The sequence below is a fragment of the Amphiura filiformis genome, chromosome 3 (assembly GCF_039555335.1).
Source record: "Amphiura filiformis chromosome 3, Afil_fr2py, whole genome shotgun sequence".
Lineage (NCBI taxonomy): Eukaryota > Metazoa > Echinodermata > Ophiuroidea > Amphilepidida > Amphiuridae > Amphiura > Amphiura filiformis.
In genome coordinates, this window is record NC_092630.1 from 12340228 (window position 1) to 12362258 (window position 22031).

Sequence of the window (22031 nt, forward strand, 5' to 3'; positions counted from 1 at the left end):
AACGTAATATTTGTGAGAGAGGATGTTTATATCAGCTCCACGTGTTTAAAACCGCGAATCTGATTGGTTAATAAGCTGCACGTAACGAGAAAGAAGCTGCGCGTAGCTAGTCCCACGTTCTGAGCCGCTTAGCTTGCCATACACGTCTATGGCAAGCCAAGGGGGCCAAAAGCGTGGAACAGCTACGCGTAGCTTCTTTCTCGTTACGAGCAGCTGTTTGACCAATCAAAATAGTCAAATTTAATCACGTGGTTGGGTCGTTAGCTGCGCGTAGTATAGTTATAGGTATCCTCTTTCACAATTATTATCTTGTAATTCATTTACGGAATTAGCATAGATAACGAACGGGTAAAGGAGGCCAAATCACAGCACGTGTCAAGAGAACATGTTGCTAATGCCTGGCTAAAATGACACAAAGCATATTTATTTAGTGTTTCCAAGTTTACACCGTGTTTAATAGCAAGTAACTTTATACTCTGGCTGTATTAGCGGTGCAGGGGATATGAAGGTCAAACAACAACTACTACTGATGTAAAGCGCTGTGTAAAGATATTGCAGGGAAAGCGATATCACATGCCACTGTAAATATGGAGAGAGTAAAATGGGTCATCATTTTTTTTCGGAACGGGGGGGGGGGTTCCTAAATATACAAAAAGTCGGCGTCAATAAATTGCGGCCCTCACTATTTCGGCATCAAAATGTTATGATCCCCGACTCCCACCACCGATACACCGTACCCCCTAGACAGGCTAAAATTGTATTGAAATCAGTCTTTTTGAATACAATAAACACACTATCTATGTAGTCATCTTGTGACTCCCTACATTTTGTCATTATCAATTTATGACCACCCTCCCCCTTATTATACAAACCAAAAAAGTATATTTGGGATCCCCTTCCGAAGAAAATTATAGCCCCCTAAATATAGAACAATCATCATTCTGTTCAGATATTACTTTAATAGCACCTATACCATTTTTTGCTGATATACTACAGATATTTTCATTTACAAAATTAACAACGTAATATTTGTGAGAGAGGATGTTTACATCAGCTCCACGTGTTTAAAACCGCGAATCTGATTGGTTAATAAGCTGCACGTAACGAGAAAGAAGCTGCGCGTAGCTAGTCCCACGTTCTGAGCCGCTTAGCTTGCCATACACGTCGAGCGCGATGCTCCGTGCAGTATCACACGCATTGTAGGCGCTGGAATGAAATCGCAATTGTCTTCGTTATACCTCATTTGTTTGGCTCGAAATTAAAAGGGGATAATGTGATCAGTGAAAACAAATATTTATATAGAAATCTATTATGCAAATCACACATTATTGCTTTAAGGCTACTCTATACATTGTAACAGGGCTAGCATACATTAGCGTACATGATAGTGATGCATGTCGGGAAAATCTCACGTGGTCGGGGCAAAATGGACCTGGGCAAAGTGGACCGCGGGCAAAGTGGAATAGTGCACAAAGTGGAACGCCGGAACACACCCGGCCCACTTAGAATTATGCAATACAAATGCATCAAGCCATTTTACTGATGTACCAGGAGGTAGGCTCTAAATGGGGTTGACAATGAAGACACGCCTGAAGGGGATGCATTTCTGAAAGGGCCCTCTTCACGTTTCGGTTTCACATCAATAAAACTGCGTTTTTGATCAACTTTATTAATGTCATTTTGTTACTTAGTTGCAGTCCTAATATACTAGAGATAAGGGAATTCTCAAACAATCCAAAATTAGATTCAATTCGGTTTATATCAGCTTGATGCATGAGAAAGGATTCCCTAAAATGTCTCATGAAATAGATTTTAATTGCAAACAAAGATAAATAATCAAATTAAATTACTAAGGGTACATCACAAATCACTATCAATTGGCCACTTAACTGTGGTTTTTTATTAAATCCAAATTGCTCTGTTGGCCTACAAACAAAACAATTAGGTGTTAGTTAGGACACATGATGTGTAAATGGTCAATATTACCAATAATATGTTAAACAAATTAGAGTAGAAAAAATAAGCCAATTAATTTAAAAAGATCGTACATTATGACAGCTGCGGCTGCGTAGCAACCTATAGAAGACAAAACATATTTTGTATCAAGAAATCGTACGCTTACCTTTTACAGTTCTCTCATCAATTACGAAGCCAACGTCGATGGGCGAAATATTGTTGTCCGTATATCAAACATAAAGCTGCAAAATAACACGTCCTGTCAATACAGAGCCTATAACAACTTAGTAAATGAAAATTGATTTTGGAGGAAAATAGAGCTAATGTAAAAACAATAAAATATGTCGCATGCGCAGTTCCAATTTATTTACTGTGCCGCATGCGCAACTTATTTACCATGTTTACAGTGACTTCAGCTACAATCAGGAGGGTGAAAGTGCATAGGAACAATGCCGGAAACTACGTCACGCTATTGTTCGACCTAGGCTACATCATTTTTAACGCATGCGTGCTCGTCAATACAGCTTTAGTCTCCTCCACCTTCGCAACACAGTACGTGGTGTGTCTGGAATCACACTGACGGCGGAGGAGAATACTAGCTGGTCAGACAGTTTAATTTTATCAAGCATATAATACCTGAACAATCACCGTCATTTTATTGATTTACTACAGAATATATTGTATATTCAAAATATAATTTTAATATTGTAAACCTGTTAACTTATATATTTGTGTACTAAAGTATAAGGACACGTGAATAAAATCATGTCGAAGACAAAATGGCCGCTAATCCGCCTATTGTCTAGACCTAGGATACATCTTCCGGTTTGGTTATGTAACCTAGGATGCTTATCCCTTTGTATCCCTGCTACAATGATATGTAGCCTTCATGCAGTTATTGTTAACTACATGTATGCACACAACACAGGGGCACTCACAATAGACAATTGAACCCTACTGGTAGCGCTGTGTTGTAGCTATAGGGGATGAACTAGCTATGATTTTAGTACTTGCTCTATGGTTCAATTACTTATTCTTTTCCAAATATCTGAATCTTCAACCCGGTACAAGCTTTAATAACGGGGAACATACATTTTTATTAAAAAGAAATCCTACCATCTATCCAAACTCGCCGTGTTATTCCAATGCACATTTTGCTTCACCGGGCAGCCATTGCTTGGTCGTATTTGGAAGATTGGTGTCATAAAACCGTCATAGGTACAAATTTAGTACTTTCTGTCAATCAAGTATGGCTTATTCTCTACATGTCAATCTTTAAATAATTGGCATAGCCCTTATAATAACGGTGGTCCGCCTTGATGAGTAAATGACAGCAAACAGCTGCAAACCAGTGAAAAATACCCCAAAACTCGGTCAGTGGAGCTCCGCTCGTACATGTCAATAGCGTCATTATCGATTGGATTAGTCGTCCGTAGCGGACAATTCGGTTGCTCATTGGATTGATATTATCAGGTGGTAATAAATTTGCATTGGACAATATAGATTACTATATAATGGTTTAGTACTGCGTATATCGGTTTAATCTTCAATGAGCGGGTTTATGGCTGGAAAGGTCACGGTGAATTTGCCGTGGACGTAACTGCACTATGCGCGGATACAAATAGCACCCATTGAAAGGAATGAAGAGAACACCATGTCCCAAGAAATAATTTTTCAAAACCAAATAAGTAAGTCTAACAGAATTGAGTACATATAGAGGCCCTGCATCATTTTATCGATTGGCTCCATACAAAGGATTTGAACCAGTGTCCTTCACCGTAGTTATGGCGGAGTGCAGTCTATTCAATCAAATGTTGTCATCAACCTATTTGATCGTAGTGCAGGGTTATGTGTGAGACGAACTGTCATGGTAGATTGCAATCATGCTTTTGTTGAATGCATTTGAGTAGTCCGCCATATTTACGGGATGATACGTCACATGCAAGGCCTCTATTTAATTAAACGAAGAAACTGCAGTGCTCTAGGTTCTATTCCTTATTTAGTGTTGAAGAATGGCCCTAAAACAACAGAACACCCAGGCAGAACACCTCCACGCCATGCAACTTCAGATCAATTACCATTAAAACTTGTAGCTCAAAGGACTATCGCTTACCTGACTGACTGCATGAGAATGACTCTATCGACAAGTCCATTCAGATATCGAGAGGCTTAATGGAGTTTATTAGGATGTGTAGAACACACAGAGGCACTCAGTAGCATAGCCAGGATTTTAGTGTGAGGAGACTAGGCAATGCCAAACTTTCGTCCCCATCAATATATGTCCCATTTTTAGTCATTTTAATGACTTTTTACTCTTTGTCGTTCATACTTAATCCCAGAAACCCTTGAGTAGGTTTTTTCCCACTACACATGCGCCGCTGCCATTCATCAGCTGAAATAACTCATTTTTACGATCTGGACAGGCTAATTACGCATCTTCAACGTTATCAAATTAAGAAAATTCGATTTTTGTCAGTTTTTGTTTTCGAGGCACAGACTGGAAGTTCAAGGCACAGATAGGAGCTTACCATATTCTTCCAACACATATATTCAAATACCAAAAATAACGGGATATATTCAAGGATTTGAGAAATTTTGCTTCACCAAAATTAATGAGGATGATGTCCTTGAGCTCCTCAAGGATATCAATGGTAAAAAGGCTACTGGCTTGGATAACATCAGCCCAAAGCTCCTCAAATATGGTTTTGCGCAGCTATGTAGACCTTTGGCCTTCATCATGAATATCAGTCTTTCCTCTGGTGTTGTCCCTCAGCCTGGAAAAGAGTAGAGTCTCCCCATTTTTAAGGAGGGGGATCATCTCGACACCAGTAATTATAGACCCATTTCAGTGATCCCTTCCTGCATGAAAGTTTTTGAAAAATTGGTTCATGGCCAAGTTTACAAATATGTGTCTGATAAAAATCTATTGTCTTCAAACCAATCAGGGTTCAGGGCCATGCACTCTACCCAAACTTGCCTTCTGGAGGTCACAGATTATTTGCTCGACAACTTCAACTCTGGGCTTTATACGGGCGTCATCTTTTTAGATCTGAAGAAGGCTGTCGATACCGTGCACCACAAAGTCCTTCTTCATAAACTCCAGAGTGTTGGTGTGCATGGCCATGAACTCAGATGGTTTGAATCTTACCTTTCTGATCGTCAACAGGTTACTAAAATAGGTGATAATGTGTCAAGTCCAGCAGCAGTCAATTTTGGTGTCCCCCAAGGATCAATCCTGGGGCCCCTTCTTTTTACGCTGTACATTAATAATCTTGCCAATGTTGTCACTGACACTAACTCTAAAGTCACCTTATATGCTGATGACACGGCTATTTTTTGTTACGGGTAAGTCTGTCAGTGACATCAATGACAGAATGAATACAGAAATCAGTAAGGTTGCTAAGTGGCAAAACAAAAATTATCTCACCCTCAATGTAAAAAAGACTTCTATGTACTCAACAAAAAATGTCTCGTAAAAATGATGATTTGAAGGTGTATATAAATAATGCTTTAATTGAAAATGTGTATAAATTCAAATATCTGGGTGTTTGGCTGGATCCAGCCCTAAACTGGAATGAGCAAATTAACAAAATCTGTAAAACTGTTTCTAAACGTAATGGTCTGCTGCGCAGACTCAGAAAGGTTTTACCTCAAAAAACCCTCAATCTCCTGTATAAAGCTCTTATTTTACCTCACATGGACTACTGCGACTCATTGTGGGGAAATGCTGGTAAGACCCTACTGAAAACGCTTGACAGGTTGCAAAATACTGCTGGCAAAATAATCCTTGGTCTCCCACGCAGATACCCCACTGATGTTCTTGTTAATACCTTGAAGTGGGACAAACTTGATGATCGTCGCAATATCCATCTTAACATCATGGTCTATAAAAGCCTTAGAAACATCCTCCCGCTGCCCTTATGTAAGATCTTTTCCACAGTTAGTAACAGCCATAGCCACTCCACTAGGTCCGCATCCCAAGGTAATCTTGTCCCTCCAACTAACCGCAGTGCCTCTGCTAAAAGGAAATTCTCCTCCAGAGGTGTAGGCCTACTGTCCTTTAACCTTCTCCCTACCAGAGCCAAAAATCCATTACCAGCTACAATCGGTTATTTTAAATATGCTTGTAAGCCCTAAGTAAATTTCACCATGATGTCCAATAGTGCAATATCACTGTTTTTATATATTATTGTTGTTTGTATGTAAAATTTTATGCCTAGCTGGTCTAGTTTTTATTGTTTTCCTAATTTTGTTAAATTGTGCAATCTGATAAATATACTTATGTAATGTATTTAAAATGTATTGTTTATTTTTTGATGTTTTACGTTTGACCCCTGGGCCAAACTGAAAAACAGTGTTTACACTGAGTTTTGTTACCCAGGCAAAAGAAGTTTTAATAAAATAAAATAATAAAATAAAATAATCATACATTATATCTAAAGTAAATACACCACCTTACATGCCGGTATACAATCGTGTCGTCTTTTTTCATTATAGCCAAGAATAAATACGTACAGAAACAATTTCAAGTGGCGGTCAGCAACTATGTGCTTGAGGAATGTGCTCTGTGTCACTGAGTTTTAATTCTATACACACATTGAGACACTATTCAAATACAAGCTTTATTGTCCGATGTTCAACAATTCGCCACTTGCACGGTTCCGCCATTATGCACTATGTGCGGGGAGAGCCTCGAACTGGCAGCATACATGAATGGGAATTGAACCAGTCATAACATTCTGTGTAAGGTTACGTAATTCTTCCTTTCATGGATGCTGCCAGTTCGAGGCTCTCCCCGCATATAGTGCATAATGGCGGAACCGTGCAAGTGGCGAATAGGGTTTTGTCTGGATATTTTGAAAGACAACTCATAGCTGAATTCATTACATCGCTGAGCTATAGCGATTAATTTTTAGCTACCGTATTGGTCAAATACCAAACGCTCACCGCGCGCGGAGTATAAGCTCGGCTTATTTTGTAACAACCACTCTCAGCACCTGGTGGTGCATTTTATGCAGGCGCGTGCTTCACTACAGAGCGTATTGGTTCGTTTATTGCCTGTACAAAATCATTATTTATCTGGTGTGGACGATGTGCGGGGAGGAGATTGGGTACATCCACAGCCAGCGAGTGCGACTCCTGGGCAAACTCGATCTGCGAGGCAAAAATTTAACAGATATGCTGACAACAGACAAAAGCTGACGAAGTCAGCATGAAGATGTGGATCTACAGGGTATCCACAAAAAAAAAACAGGACCCTCATTGCGCCCTCTTTTTCTCCTATTTCTGAAAAGTTAATCAAATATATTTTGGTGTGTAAAGAAACCTTATTCGGTAGCTGTAATAAACCGAAAGAAATATTTCAATCGGTTCACAACTTTTGAAGACATGCTTTAAAAAAACTGTACCCATTTTTCACTCTGTACAGGGAGGTTTGGCTACTATTGAAAAGGATTAAACACTGATAACTTAATAGAATAACAAACTTCATTTAGGGAATGAGCTTACCCGGCAGGCTTTTGGGCTATGGATTGTCATTAACTTAAAAGGCCTATACTTTCAAAGTTTGCTTGATTTATTGTTGTTAATGAGCAAAGTGTACGTTTCCTCACATTTTTAAATCTTTTTCTTTGTTTTAAACGTTTAGGTCAAAAAGGATCTTTGAAAATTTGACTTTTTTTCCAATTCTGACCAAAATTTTGGATATTTTGACATATATTTTTAAAACAGTAAAAATTCAATAATTTTGTAAATTCAATTTAAACTCAAATACCTAAAAGCAGGCAACTTGCTGCAATTAAATGGCAATTTAAGTTGTAAAACAAAAATCTCCATCAATTTTAAAACAGTCTGGTATTGCATGGGCTTCATTTTTGACGCTGTATCCCAATGATTTTACGTGCTACCAACACTTTTGGGGAGTTATTTTCGTGCTCTGCAATTTAGTTCTTAAAAATAGCTGGCTCTAGCCTTTTTAATACACATCCCTTCAATATCAAAACATCCTATCCATGATCACAGGTTTGATTGCAAGAACTATACTTTGAAATAATACACACAGCCAGTTTTTCCAGATTTACTGCACAGTGATTGACCAATTTTATTTATAATATCCAGTTTTCAGTTTTGTTTTTAAACATTTACATTTTATTTACTCACAATGTAATATTCCAAGCATCTTAATTACAACAATGCATCAATAACACATGACCATGATGACAACATGATACGCCTGTTTCACCCGATGTGGATCTCCATTAAGCTATTCCACTTAAAATACACACTCCCCGTGTCCAAGAATTTAGCAATACCTTCCACTAGGGGAGTATGAATTTCAAATGGAATTTACACACTCAGCAGCTCCATTTGAATTTCATACAGCCTCTAAGAACGATTCAACATGAATTTTCAACAGAGGGAGTACGAGTTTCAAATAGAGAGTTGGTTTTGTAAATTCCATTTGAAATTCATGTGGAAGATATTTTCAAAATCTTCCACAGCGGAGTGTGGACTTCAAATGGATTAGCATTTTCTTGTATTTCCAGGCACATTTTGCTCTTTTTATAATAAAGGCAGTACTTTTAAGCCGTAAATTACTACAATATGCATGCAGTTTGCATCATCAAAGGCATTCACTATGAATCAAAATATCACCATCATCCCTTGAGGCTCAGTTCAATGACACCAAATTCCAGTAATAACTAGAGTTGACCTAAGTTGTGGGGTATGAGTTTGTATACTCAATGCAATCTAAGGTCATTCTATTTGTCTACAATCGCATTGGGGTTAATGAACTGTGCCCTGGACAGATGAGCATCCAAGTGTTATTTTGTAGAATGTGGGCACACAGCATTATAATCTACACATTTAGGAAATATATTGGATGCATCCATTGCACTGCTTCAATCAGATCTTACTGGTGTATGTGTGGGGTGTGGGGTGTGTGTGTATGAGTGTTTTGCACATGTTGGGTGTGATGGTGTAAGTGTACGAGTGCATAAGCACAGCACAAGTGTGTGTACATGAGTAATTGAATTGGGTATGCACATTAAGCTACTAATACTAATTATTAGAAAGACCATTTTTTAAATGTTTCCATTAATTCATTTACGTTATATTTGATATTTTATTACAATTGAATTCAGTTGTTTTAAAAGTATGAGTGAAAAATAAGTTATTCCTCACCAACTAGTATCCCCAGTTTAGTTAGTGTAGCTGAAAGTTATTTCAGTCTCTACTACTGAAGTAGCTATATCCCCACATCATAATATCTAATCACCAGTGTGCAGAGAACTGCGGAGGCAGAGATTGCACTTGTTGTATCACAAAGTCTAGTCTAGCACTATGGTTGCACAAACACTGATGTCTACATTTTTTAAGACATTTCTTTTTTCTGGCAAGCACATTTTATGTAGTTAACCTACAAACAGCTGAAAGCATATTTGGACCAAGCAGAGCTTCGTTTCTGCATACCTTCACTTGTGGGTATTACAATTTCAAACTGCATCATACATAAATCAATGTAACAGAGAAACAGTCTAGTATAAACCTAGGACAAATGACATGGCTGATTTTCTCACAACTGTATCCCAGTTTAGTCAATAATAAACTTTCGAATCACATGACTGATTTTCTCATAACTGCATTAATTTTTATGGCTTATCCTTGCTCTGATATGAATGAAATGTACAACTTCAAATTTTTTCTATGTGAAAATGTTATAATATACAAACAGGAAGGAGTTGTTTGTTTCATTCAAAGATGTTGGACCCAAGGAGTACCGACTACACCATTTGGTAATCAATATTATGCACAGAGCAATTCTGAGTTGATAACCTCTGGGTCTAATCTCCTTGGTTAAATAGATGGTAAGAAGTTTTGAACATTGCTGGATATGAAGCAATACATGGACCTAATAAGACTAATTCTAACACACATGACAATGGGTCTGCAACTAAACTAGCAAAGCATCCCTTCTGTTTTTATGTAAATTTTGTACAATACAAGTTATTTTGGATGGGTTGCTAACTCAATGATGATGCAAAAGGCCTACTTGTGAAGCTACTATAGCATCAATTACAGCAAATAAGAATGATTGATTTATTATTACACTGACCCGCCCGTTATTTCAACACAAATTAACTGAAATGGGGTTTTTTTAAGCAAGATCTGAAGCAGGTAATAAAAAATGAAAATATTTAAGTAGAAAATAGGATTAGGTATTTATACAAATATGGGCTATACCAGATTTTGACTTGAATCTCTTTCTCCGTCCCTCACACTGACCAACCCATCATAATAAGTAGCTCCACAAATCACTGGATTATAATCTCATCTTGCAAAAACCTGCATCTTACCCTAATCCCATAAATCTTTATCATGTGACCGAATGCAGAATAAATCGCAAATTTCAGGGGACTAGGGCAATATCCATGTTATTGAACTATTCCAGTTGAAATCCATACACTTCCTATGGAAGGCATGGCCTTTATCTTCCACACAGGGAGTGTGAATTTCAAATGGAAGATTAAGTGGGAGATTAAGTGTATGTCTTTCATGGGTGTACGGATTTGTACTGGAATAGCCCATTAAAAGATCAACTTAGATTCCCGCATATATTATAAGGAAAGATGTTCAAAAATCGATTCACATAGTTCTAACCTCAAACAACAGGTTCAATTTCACCAGCTTTGTGAATCCCATTCTGGCGAGAATTTCAAAAGAATCAGCACGTTCACACTAATTCTGTTACCTGTAGAAGATTCATGAGAATGTTTCTTGCAAATTATTACAAGAATCACTTTCCTTAATTTTGTCCAAATTTGAATTCTTGAAGCTCTACATTCTGTCGGTTTTTGTGAGATCATTCCTCCTGTATGTCAAAAATATAGATACGTCTATTAACAGTTGAGTTAGTGATAAGATTCAAAGTCAAAAACTGGGAATAACCAATATCAATGTTTTTGATAGGCAGCTTTACTACATATGTCACCTCGTTGCTCACATTCATAACATGTACACACTTGTTTTTGAAAACAAAATCAGAAATATAGTCATACACTTCTCTTTATCAATCAATCAATCAATCATTATGACCATACAATACATTCATAAAAGGGTAGTCTTACATCCTACACCTATATCTGCTTATATACATGTAGGCTTACTATATATGGAACAATTGATAGTGCTATAAATAGACTAAATAAAATTAAGTTTTCTTTTTTTCTCCAATAGGTTGCACTTCCAAAGCTACAACATATTTTGTTTTTGTTAATTGAAGTCATACAATCTTTCTGAAATGTTTAATATCTATAGTATAGTAGTATAACCTAGATATACTAAATTTATTATTAGAATGAAGACTAAACTTATACTTATATAATTGTTTTAATCTTTTATCCAATAAGAACCAATGGCTATTCCAGTTGAAATCCATTCACCCCTATGGAAGACATGGTCTTATCTTCCACACAGGGAGTGTGAATTTCAAATGGTTTACCTAAATGGGTGATGCCATTTGAAATCTACACCCCCCGTGTGGAAGATTAAGGTCACATCTTCTTTAGGGGATGTATGGTTTTCAGCTGGAATTGCCCAATAGTGTAATCCACATTTTAACAATATGCATTACAAGTTTTTACAATTCATCAAATAGCACAGAGCCCTTCCTGTCAGGTTTCTGCATCACTTCAAGTGGAATATTGCAACATAATATTGGACCTTGTACTTAAATTAGCACTGATTACTTTGACATGGGCACAAACACAGTTTTACTATTTTGAAATTGCCTGATTTTATGCCCACAGATTCAGAAAACTTTAAAAATGTTTGTCATGTTAAAATTGTCAAGTGTCAAATTCAAACCCAGCATAATCACTAATGGGCATATCTTAAAAGTAAATGCTATTTTTTTCTCAAAATATATTATATAATACCACATTGGTCCTACCCAAAGAGGTTTCATACAAAGAGTACGGACTGCGCCATGTTTGTGCGTCGTTCATGACGGATTTACCATGGCATTACTCCGAGTTGGTACTCTTTGCGTTTAGTCTCTTTGATCCTACAGGAATTATGAGTTTACAGACAAACAAAACTTGAATCTGGGGAGTACTGAAGGTCAAGGGTCACCATAGACGAACACTAATAGTAAACATGCAGCTTTCAACTGCTAACCTGTAAATGTACACAAGATTTCTGGCTCATATATCAGCACATAGTTTATTATAGGAAGGGTTATTAGTTATATCAAAGGAGAGTAGATGCGGCATAGATAGGTCTATGGGTATACCACTGTGAGAACATCAGGCATGGATAGATCTATGGATATACCACCATCATATTCTCACAAAAGGCTGTCTTCATCCAGTCATCAGAATCTACCAGCACTGTAAGCTCCAGAGCACACCTGTAAGTAAAGGCCTAAACACATATTGGCACAACCCACTTTGGGTGCATTTTGAACCCAGAATCACACCACTTGGGATGCTTTGCACACAAATTGGGTGTTTTTTACACAATTTAGGTGTTTGTTTGGAAAGAAAAGTGTTCTTTTGTGGAGTTATTTTTAATTGAAGAACAAATCACTCTCTACAGAGTCCGATTGTTAGTATGTCCAAAACCTATCATGCCGCATTCACTCTCATCTTTTTCCCATTAAGTGATCATTATTATAGAACATCAGTCATGCCTGCAGCCTATCCCACTCAGACAGACAGACTCTCAACTATGTATAATAATATTAATGGAATGGCATGCACTTTATTAACAACATACAATATTGGCATTTACCAGTTTTAATCATATTATCTGTTCCATTTTTCCCTCATGCAAGAGTACAAATAACAACAGCATATTTTTGAACCCATGAGAAAAACGATTTACATTCAAATTCCTTTTTCATAAATTCACAATAGTTGCAACAAACAGTTGATGGTTGGGAAATGCTTCCAAATTTTTCATTATGGGGAATTTTGAAAACCAATAATTACACAATTTGAATTTGGGTGTTTTCTTATTACATAATTTGGGTGTTTTGGTTTGTTTCGGTCTTTTTTTTTTTGGAAAGTAAATATGTGAGTTAGTAGAGTTGTAAAAATGCTCTATACATAGCAGATTCACCCATTACATTTTAACTAGTGTTTTGAATTAAATTTACATCAATTTAAAAGCTTCTTTCCAATGTTCCAGTATGTACATTCATTGAACTACATGCCCTTCTGTGATCTTAAGTTTTTTGTTATCTTGCACATATTCCACTAGAGCCACTGAAAATTTGGACTATTCCAGTTGAAATCCATAATCCCCTATGAAATTGTGACTGTAATCTCTCACACAAAGGGGTGAAGATTTCAAACGAAGTCACCCATTCAGTTAACCCCATTTGTATATGAAAGATTAAGGGAGTGAAGGGATATCAACTGGAAAAGCCCTTTTACAATGCTACTAACTTTATATACTGGTAATACTGGTAGTAAGAAGTTAAGAATACCACTCTATGATTAAGAGTGCTTTAAGTGCTCTATACTGGTAAATGCCATTTAGTTTTTGTTGTATGAATATTTTTTTTTTTTTTTTTTACCTACTACACAGGACTGGGCTGATACATCATTCAGTGTTCTACTTGCTCAATATCTGTCTGCACTTTACTGAAATCAACCGGCTTGCCAGCAGCCCTTTCGTATACATTGATGATGTCTTTACATGTTGACTCAAAATGAGTTGTGGCATCGTACGATGTGGATATGAAGATCTAGGGAAAGACAACAACAAACCGAAGGTTAATTATGAGACAAAGAAGATATCTTACACTCCCACAATGCATTTCTTCCATTTCAATTTTCTGTACTGATTTTCTATCTATTGCAACATGGGTCGATAGTGACAAAAATTACCTCAATGAACAGAGCACATCCATATCTTGCAAAAAGATGTTCATTGAAATCATGATTATCAACCCATGTTCAGCCAGTCTATTCTCAAAATGAAAACAAAGGGAACCTGTACAAAGTAATAGGAGTGTCATTTGACGTAATGAGGTTTATACATTCTCATCTTCTTTCATTTTTATCTGCCAATGAAGCCAGCCACGAAGTGGTCGGTTTTGATGTGATGGGTCACATGTTTATCAAATGGACTATTCCAGCAAAACATCCAAAAGAGCATTTTGTTATGAATTTGGAAATTATGAACTTCAGAGATGTAACATAGGTCGGGAGCTCATCCGGGGAATAGGCTGTGGGGTATCACCCACCTTAAAAAGTGGGGGTTGCCACTTTTTATGCTTATAATCATCCAATTCCAGCAATGTTTAAAAAAAGTAAAACCAGTTTTCCTCTTTTTTTACAAATTTGGGGAAATTCGTTCTATAAAGCCCCAAAATACACATTTCCGGCAAAATCGGAAAGGCCAAAAAAAATATCGTTATGTCTCAAAGCACTCAAAAATGACATCTTAAATAAAATTTAGTTTAATAAAAATCTTCAAAAATCTTTTAAAAAAACTGAAACTTCCATGGACTTTGATATAACTTTTGATTTAAGCAAGAGGAAATTTCCCTCCCATCCTCACGCCCATCTTACCTTGCTTTCTTTGCCATCATCTGTGGGTTCATATTGGTCAGTGACAGACACAAATTTCTCCATGATTGGTCCCAACAACTTTAAACCAGGTTCCAATTCTGCTTCAGGATTACTAGTTTCTACATTGGTAGCCACTAGTGCAATGTAAAAACCCTTAGCAGCCACGTTGTGGGCAGCCGACACACATGATATATAGATATCTACAGAGAGAAAATAATGACCAAGGATATTAGACCCAGGGTAGCAACTAACAAATCCACTACCTCAAAATAGAAATGTCATCTGTTCCTATATTGGTAGCCACTGGTGCGGTGTTAAATTTCTTGAAGCCAAAATCTTTACATTAAAAAAAAAAGTTATACATGATGATAAACCAGTCCTTCATATTGCACTGACTGAAGACTAGAGGCCTATGAAAGCCACTTAACATTGCCAATTGGGTATCATCCGTGACCATTTCCTTTCGAAAAGCTTCATAGCTGCCAATTTTGAACAGTTTCCCTGGTTTTAAAATTTGCGCATTCTAAATTTCCTTACAGTGATCTATACACAAAAGGAATATATTTGTACGTTGTTATTTTCACGGCAGCAGCTTGGAGTGTGAAAATAAATGTTATTATGTAGCTAGATACTACAGCCAGCTGACCACCCAAGCCGGCATTGCATACAGTATATGGCTTCGGATGGATACGGACTGAATCAAGACTACAAATTTGCCTGTTTTAGATATCCTATACGTACGTATTGTATCAATGAATAATTGGTAATAACAATTCAACACTATACTTTGGTTGGTCTATTCTTCATTCTGAAATGACTGCGAGCTATATGTCAGGTTTGGCTCTCTGTACTGACAACGTAACATCTTCTCCAAAGGAATGAGTACTCTCATGGCTCATAACCCAATTCTAAAGTGCCATAGGGAAAGTGTCAGTCTGAAATTGATCTCGAAATTTTACCAAGTAAATTCAGACCCCCTAAAATCAATACCCCAACAAATCACCACTGCTGGGAATTATAACAGACTCCATGGATGTCAACCCTAACACCATAAAAAACTACAAAATACCACGATGAAAACCAATGCACATGCGTGTATACCAGGGTCTGCGATGACGCAATCACATAAAGATTTAAATGCTCACGGAATTGCTGCCGGGGAAGCACTACCCATGTAGCTACCGGTCCGTGATCGTGTGCTTGGCATGCGGGGGGTCCAAGTTTCGAATCCCGGGGGTGCCAAGTGACTTCTTTCTTCATCTTCTCTCCTTTTTCAGTATCTTCTCTAACTTCCGATATCAAAAAGCAGGGTTGGGTGTTAAATTTCATGTTAGTCACTCACCTGATTTTCTATTAGCTTCTTTTGTGGAATGATAAGTTGACAAGAAGCAGCATCTTTTGTGTTTGGAATAGGATGCTTCATGAGACATATGCACCTCACAACCTGGCCAACCTTCTTCACATGGTCGGGGAAGTGCGATGGATCACCCACCACCATTTTGGTCTTGGCTGTCTCACCCCGGATGTGACTCAACTACATGGCCATCTTCCATTTTGATTTCTTCTATGGGCTTGTCCAACATGTAGGTACCTCCATAGATGGCTGATAACCTAAAGAGGAAAGACATGGTTACATCAATACAGAAAAAAACTACAAAATTCAGCATCTTTACAATTAAATAATTCAACGAACAGCGGCAGCACTTGGATAATTTTTTTTTTGAGTGGGGAGCAATAGCCCAGCAAAGCAAAATCTGGGAGAAACAATTTGAACATTTTTCCCAATGTTTGCCCCAAATAGTGCCCCCCTCCCCCAAATGGGTTGCCCCAAATAATGCCCCCACCCCCGAATGGATATAGATGTGAATACTGGACTTGCCTTGCAAAGCCTTGGGGTGTAGCTCTCCCAATTCATGATAGTGGGTATGTGAATCTGGAAAGCCTTGGGGTAGCTCTCCCAATCTGTATAGTGGGTATAGATATGAATACTAGACTTGCCTTGCAAAGCCTTGGGGTAGCTCTCCCAATCCATGATAGTGGGTATAGATGTGAATACTGGATTCACCTTGCAAAGCCTTGGGTAGCTCTCCCAATTGTATAGTGGGTATAGATGTGAATACGAAAGCCTTGGCGTAGCTCTCCAAATCCGTATAGTGGGTATAGATGTGAATACTTGACTCACCTTGCGAAGCCTTGGGGTAGCTCTCCCAATCCGTGATAGTGGGTATAGATGTGAATACTGGACTCACCTTGCAAAGCCTTGGGGTAGCTCTCCCAATCCATTATAGTGGGTATAGATGTGAATACTAGACTCACCTTGCAAAGCCTTGGGGTAGCTCTCCCAATCCGTATAGTGGGTATAGATGTGAATACTAGACTCACCTTGCAAAGCCTTGGGGTAGCTCTCCCAATTCGTATAGTGGGTATAGATGTGAATACGGAAAGCCTTGGCTCTCCCAATCCGTATAGTGGGTATAGATGTGAATACTGGACTCACCTTGCAAAGCCTTGAGGTAGCTCTCCCAATCCGTATAGTGGGTATAGATAAGGAGATGTGCCATAGCGAGCTAACGATTCAGAATATAACTTGACTTTCAAAAGGGCGTCTAAAGCTGGCTTTTGTAAATAACTGTGGACAGGAAAACAAAAACGAAAGTTTCAAACACTGTACACTGTCAAATTTGCAGCAGAAGGCTGAAAACAAAATTTTTTGCTGCAACAGGCTGAAAAAAAAGCTGGTCATTCTGCTTTTTTTTATGAAGGAAAATTACAAAACGTCACTAAATATAGAGTTTTAAAAAAAAAATAGAAATATTGTTTGTTTTGCAGACCATGCGTTCAATTTGAAACGCGTTTGAAAGAGCCATGGCCTATTTATCTTCAGATTTAACACAGAAATACTATTTCTTTGAGCACATTTTGCAATGACATTGCATTGAAAATTTTCCACACACACATAGGCCTATTTATCTTCAGATTTAACACAGAAATACTATTTCTTTGATCCTGCCTGCTGTCAGCAATGACCGAATATGCTTAAAATTTTCTCCACAGCCAATGGCGCTAATAAAAAGTTGGCTTTTAAGCCAATATACCGGGCAGTATTTTGGGAATTCGGATTCTCCTTGGTAAAAGGGTGCCCTAATATGTGACCCAATCCAGTCCACTCAGGCTAAAGACATATTTGTTCAAAATTGAGTTATTATCAGGTTAATATAAAGCAAAATATTCCCTTTCTGATTATCAGCCCAAACCCCATGTTTATAGCTGACATATTCATAGTCTTAACTACATGTATGACCAACTATAACCTTAACCTAAAGACCTCATAAAAAGTAATGTAGAACAACAGAGTTGTTCTTCCTTATGGGCCCCTAATATGGTAAAAAGGATGCCCAGGTATGGTAGTTGGGTGACCTTATGGCAAAAGGGTGCCCTAATATGGCAAAAGGGTGCCCTAATATGGTAAAAGGGTGCCCTAATATGGTAAAAGGGTGCCATAATATGGCCAAAGGGTACCCTAATATGGTAAAAAGGATATCCTAATATATGGTAAAGGTGTGCCCCTAATATGGTAAAAGGTGTGACACTTACTCATCATCCAAAAAAGAGTGCTAGTGCGTGACCTGTGAAGCTAGCTGTGTCTCCATCCAGACCAAATTTGTCATAGACAACCTGCATGGTGTTCTTTTTGGGGTCTATGCCTTGCCATGTCGTCTCATTTTCAGGGTCAAAGTCATTGACATACACAAGGAACTTACGGAATCTTCTCTTTTCAAACATGCCCATCAAACCTGGAAAATAAAAAGACATTTCACCTCTAATATGACATCTAATAATGCTAACATGGTACTTTCTTTTGCATAGCTTTGTTCAACTTTTTTAATGACACAAAACAAATTGGTCCTGCTTTTGTATGAATGACCTATTTCATCCATAGATGCATCATGCTGCTATCTATCTGTTGGGCAGCTTGCCAAACCTTGGCAAAAACTTGTTCTGAATCGTCTATTGCAGGCCCTCTCAACTGGCGGCGCGCGTACCACTTGGAGACAGTCGAAGTGGCACACAGTAATTTTATTAACTTTTTCACTTAAATCTTATATCAGTGATGGCAAATGATGCAGACCTAACCAAGTTATGAGACTAAAACAGATGGAAGGTGCCAATTCAAAAGTTGCAATTTTCACTTTCCATGCACGTCCCATTGTCCGCAGCACTCACCAATCACCATGATTGAATACTTAAGATATTATCATGTGCACTCATGACATGCATGATGTGTAATATAATAGGGTTGCAACTTTTGAATCTGTAAATGGACTAAAAAACCTCTTGAATGGACTTACCTGTGGACAATGCTTCCTTTTCATCAGCTGGTACTTTGTGAATTTTTTCCTTTTTGACCACATAACTGCCCACCACAGATTTGAACTCCAAGTAGCGTGTTACCCCTGACATAATGAGAAGCTTCACCAGTGCACCTGTAAAATGAGCAGAGAGTTTATAACACCTATCTACTCCCAATTCCAAAAAAACACCGCACCGTTTTTTGTTTGTTTGTTTTTGATTAAAAAATATTACTGTTTTGCCAACTGAAACATAGCTAAATCCAAACTTTTAATACTTAGTTTAACTGGCAATGAAAGTCAAATTTTAATGTTTGGTCAATTTTTGGAAATAAGTTTGAAAAACACATACTATGACATTCAAGTGACTCAAATGTCATTTACATCCATATGGGTTCATTCACCAACATTCACAATGCTTCATAACTCTTCACAAGTCTCAAAATCCATTCTAATTTATGATGACATTTAACTGTGTAAAAGAACGTAATATTATCACTAACGACGATACAACTGCACGGTACACAGGCACCGATAGGCAGTCGTGCTATGGCACATAACCAAAGCCACACAAGAATATTTTCACGAGTCCACCACATCGCGAACCGTAGAATGGGGTGAATAGGGACATTTTGGCACTCTCTAGATTGTAGTTTTTTTTTCCTGTAGCCCCATGAGCCAAACTTTTGAGTGCATATTATGTCCACCCATGATGCCTTTAATCCACCATTATAAAAAAATTGAATATATGTGGGGGGTATATATTTTTTTAATAAAAGTTTGGTGTCCCTATTGACCCCTGACTTTGGGGTCAGTAGGGACAGCACTGGTTTTGATGAGGAAAGTACAACTTTGAAGGAGGGTACATGCATTTTACCCCTGCATGGAGGGAAAAGGACACCAAGTGAGTTTTAAAAAACAATAGAAACATGTCAGGGTAATTCATACCATCATAATTGATTAAAATCTGATTTCTTGACAACATTGATCAGGCTCGTCAAAACAAGAAGAGGTGGGGTAGGGATGTGGTGGGGTAAGGGGTGGTTGGGGTAGGGTTCTGGGTTGTAGGGAAGTAGGTAGGTAGGGTAGGGTGTTTGGGTAGTGGGATCAGGGTGGTGGGGTATAAGAAAAGGTATCATGGTGGTAGAGGTAGTGGATAGGGTGATGGTGGTGGAGCAGTGGATAGGGTGGTGGGGTACGGGATAGGGTGGTGAGGTAGATGGGTGGGGTAGGATGGTGCAGTGCTGGGTAGGGTGTGGGGTAGTGTGTTCTGGCAGTGGCATGCTAGTATTAGGGGTGTATGGGGGTGGTAGCTTGGGTAGGGGTGTGTGGTAGTGGGGTAGGGTGGTGGGGATGGTGGGTTTAGTGAGGCTAGTGGGGTCAGGGTGTGGTATGGTGATTTAAGGGTGGTGGTGGTAGGGGTAAGGTGGTGGAGTAGGTTCATGAGGGTAGTGGGAAAGGGTGGAACAGGGTAGGGTGGTAGGGTAGGGTGTGGTGGGGTAAGGGTGGTTGTGGCAAGTGTGTCCCTATTCACCCCTGTATTAGGTGACATTTACCTGAAAAATATTAAAAAAATTATTGTAAAAATTCCTTTCAGAATTACTAAATAATCTTTTAGAGAAAGTTGTAGGACCTAACAGGCTAGGTCCTGGTAAATTTCCAGCTCATTTTCTAAAATAGTGGCCATGGGAGCAGGAAAGTTTTGACCACCCTGTTTTTTAAACTTTTTTAGATAATTTTATTTTGGACACCCTGTATCCTAAATTTATTCTTTCACATCTGCTGAACCATTTTCTAAACACTGTTTGATTGCTCTTTCAATCTGTGAAAATTAAAAAAAATAGGTGTTAACCAAATGTGAAAAAATGAGATTTCAAAAACTTTTCTCATATTTGTCCCTATTCACCCCTGCGTCCCTATTCACCCCATTCTACGGAACTGTAAGTTATTCAGTCGTCAAGTGCTACGAAAATAACACAAATATATGCCCAGTGTACATGACTGTTAGTCTTGTAGTGCAATGCACTGCCGTCTCATTTTAAAAATGATGAATTGGGCAAATTCCAGTTGAAATAAATACACCACCTATGGAAGACATGGCCTTAAATCTTCACCCATCTCACCAACCCCATCATTATGGTCATTTTTGATGGTTGGTCATAACTCCGGGTAAGGTACTGGGGTAAAAAATTTATCACTAAATGAGCGCAAATGTGGTTTTTTTTAATGATGGATGGAACCCCTCCCCCTTCCACAGGAGTAGGGGTATAGATTTCAACTGGAATAGCCCATTGCTACATATATTCAACATTCTGCCAAACTCAAGGATATGACACAGTATGGTAAAAGGATGCCCTAATATAGTAAAAGGATGCCCTAATATTTTTCGGTGTTTTATATAGCGCCTTTTCCGGATCATAGGGGGATCAAAGCACTGTAATTTCACTACCATGGTGGATCATTACAATCAGATCGCATCAACTAGGCTGGTTGCAGCCTAACTTGGCGCAAAACCTATCCGCACTTAGATTGTAACATCCACCAATTATCTATGCAGCTCCCCAAATTCCATTGGGTGAAGGAAGTTTTGATAGCCAAACAACTAATCACCGATTTTTTTAATACATGAGGAAATCGGAGATCCCGGAGAAAACCTGCGAGAGCGAGCATGGAATCGGGATAAACCATGAGTGCACATGAGTCCTTGGGCCGCGTCGGGGCTTGAACCCGGGACCTCAGTGGTGCAAGGCGAGGGAATAACCGCTGCGCCTAACCTCGCCCTAATATGGTAAAAGGGCATAGTAAAAGGATGCCCTTTAAATATCATGGTAAAGATGACCTAATATGGTAACATGGTACCCTAATATGGTAAAGGGCATCCAAATATGGTAAAAAGGATCTATGAAACAGTGTTTTGTGAAATACACCCAGGTCAACTCAAGTGTTGCTGGTTCAAATCTTACCGTTAGCCATAAGAAACTTAGGAATGAGATCAACATTCCAATCTCTCCCTCTGCCATATGTATCACCTACTGGAGCTTCTTTATTGTTTTGTTTGAAAAGCTGGTAACAGACAAAAACATGGTATATTATTAAAGTTCTTGCAAAATTTGTATTTCCTTCCAGTGAATATTGGGAATGG

At 38.3% G+C, this 22031-nt stretch overlaps 2 protein-coding genes across 3 annotated transcripts in view; both read right to left on the reverse strand.

Annotated features, from left to right (window-relative positions):
- LOC140148050 (uncharacterized) overlaps window positions 1–2249 on the reverse strand; it is a 45145-nt gene extending 42896 nt beyond the window's left edge. For both annotated transcript variants that reach the window (XM_072169890.1, XM_072169889.1), the window contains exon 1: window positions 2123–2249. The gene's annotated coding sequence lies outside the window, so the exon portion shown is untranslated. The remainder of the gene's footprint in view (window positions 1–2122) is intronic.
- A 5782-nt stretch (window positions 2250–8031) lies between these two features.
- LOC140148041 (rab GDP dissociation inhibitor alpha-like) overlaps window positions 8032–22031 on the reverse strand; it is a 32389-nt gene continuing 18389 nt past the window's right edge. Inside the window, 11 exon segments of the mRNA XM_072169879.1 lie at window positions 8032–10828; window positions 13541–13711; window positions 14541–14740; window positions 15883–15903; window positions 15906–16057; window positions 16059–16151; window positions 17038–17169; window positions 18135–18148; window positions 18150–18334; window positions 18890–19024; window positions 21853–21952. Of these exon segments, the coding sequence (XP_072025980.1) occupies window positions 13571–13711; window positions 14541–14740; window positions 15883–15903; window positions 15906–16057; window positions 16059–16151; window positions 17038–17169; window positions 18135–18148; window positions 18150–18334; window positions 18890–19024; window positions 21853–21952 (1173 nt within the window). The 3' untranslated portion in view covers window positions 8032–10828; window positions 13541–13570.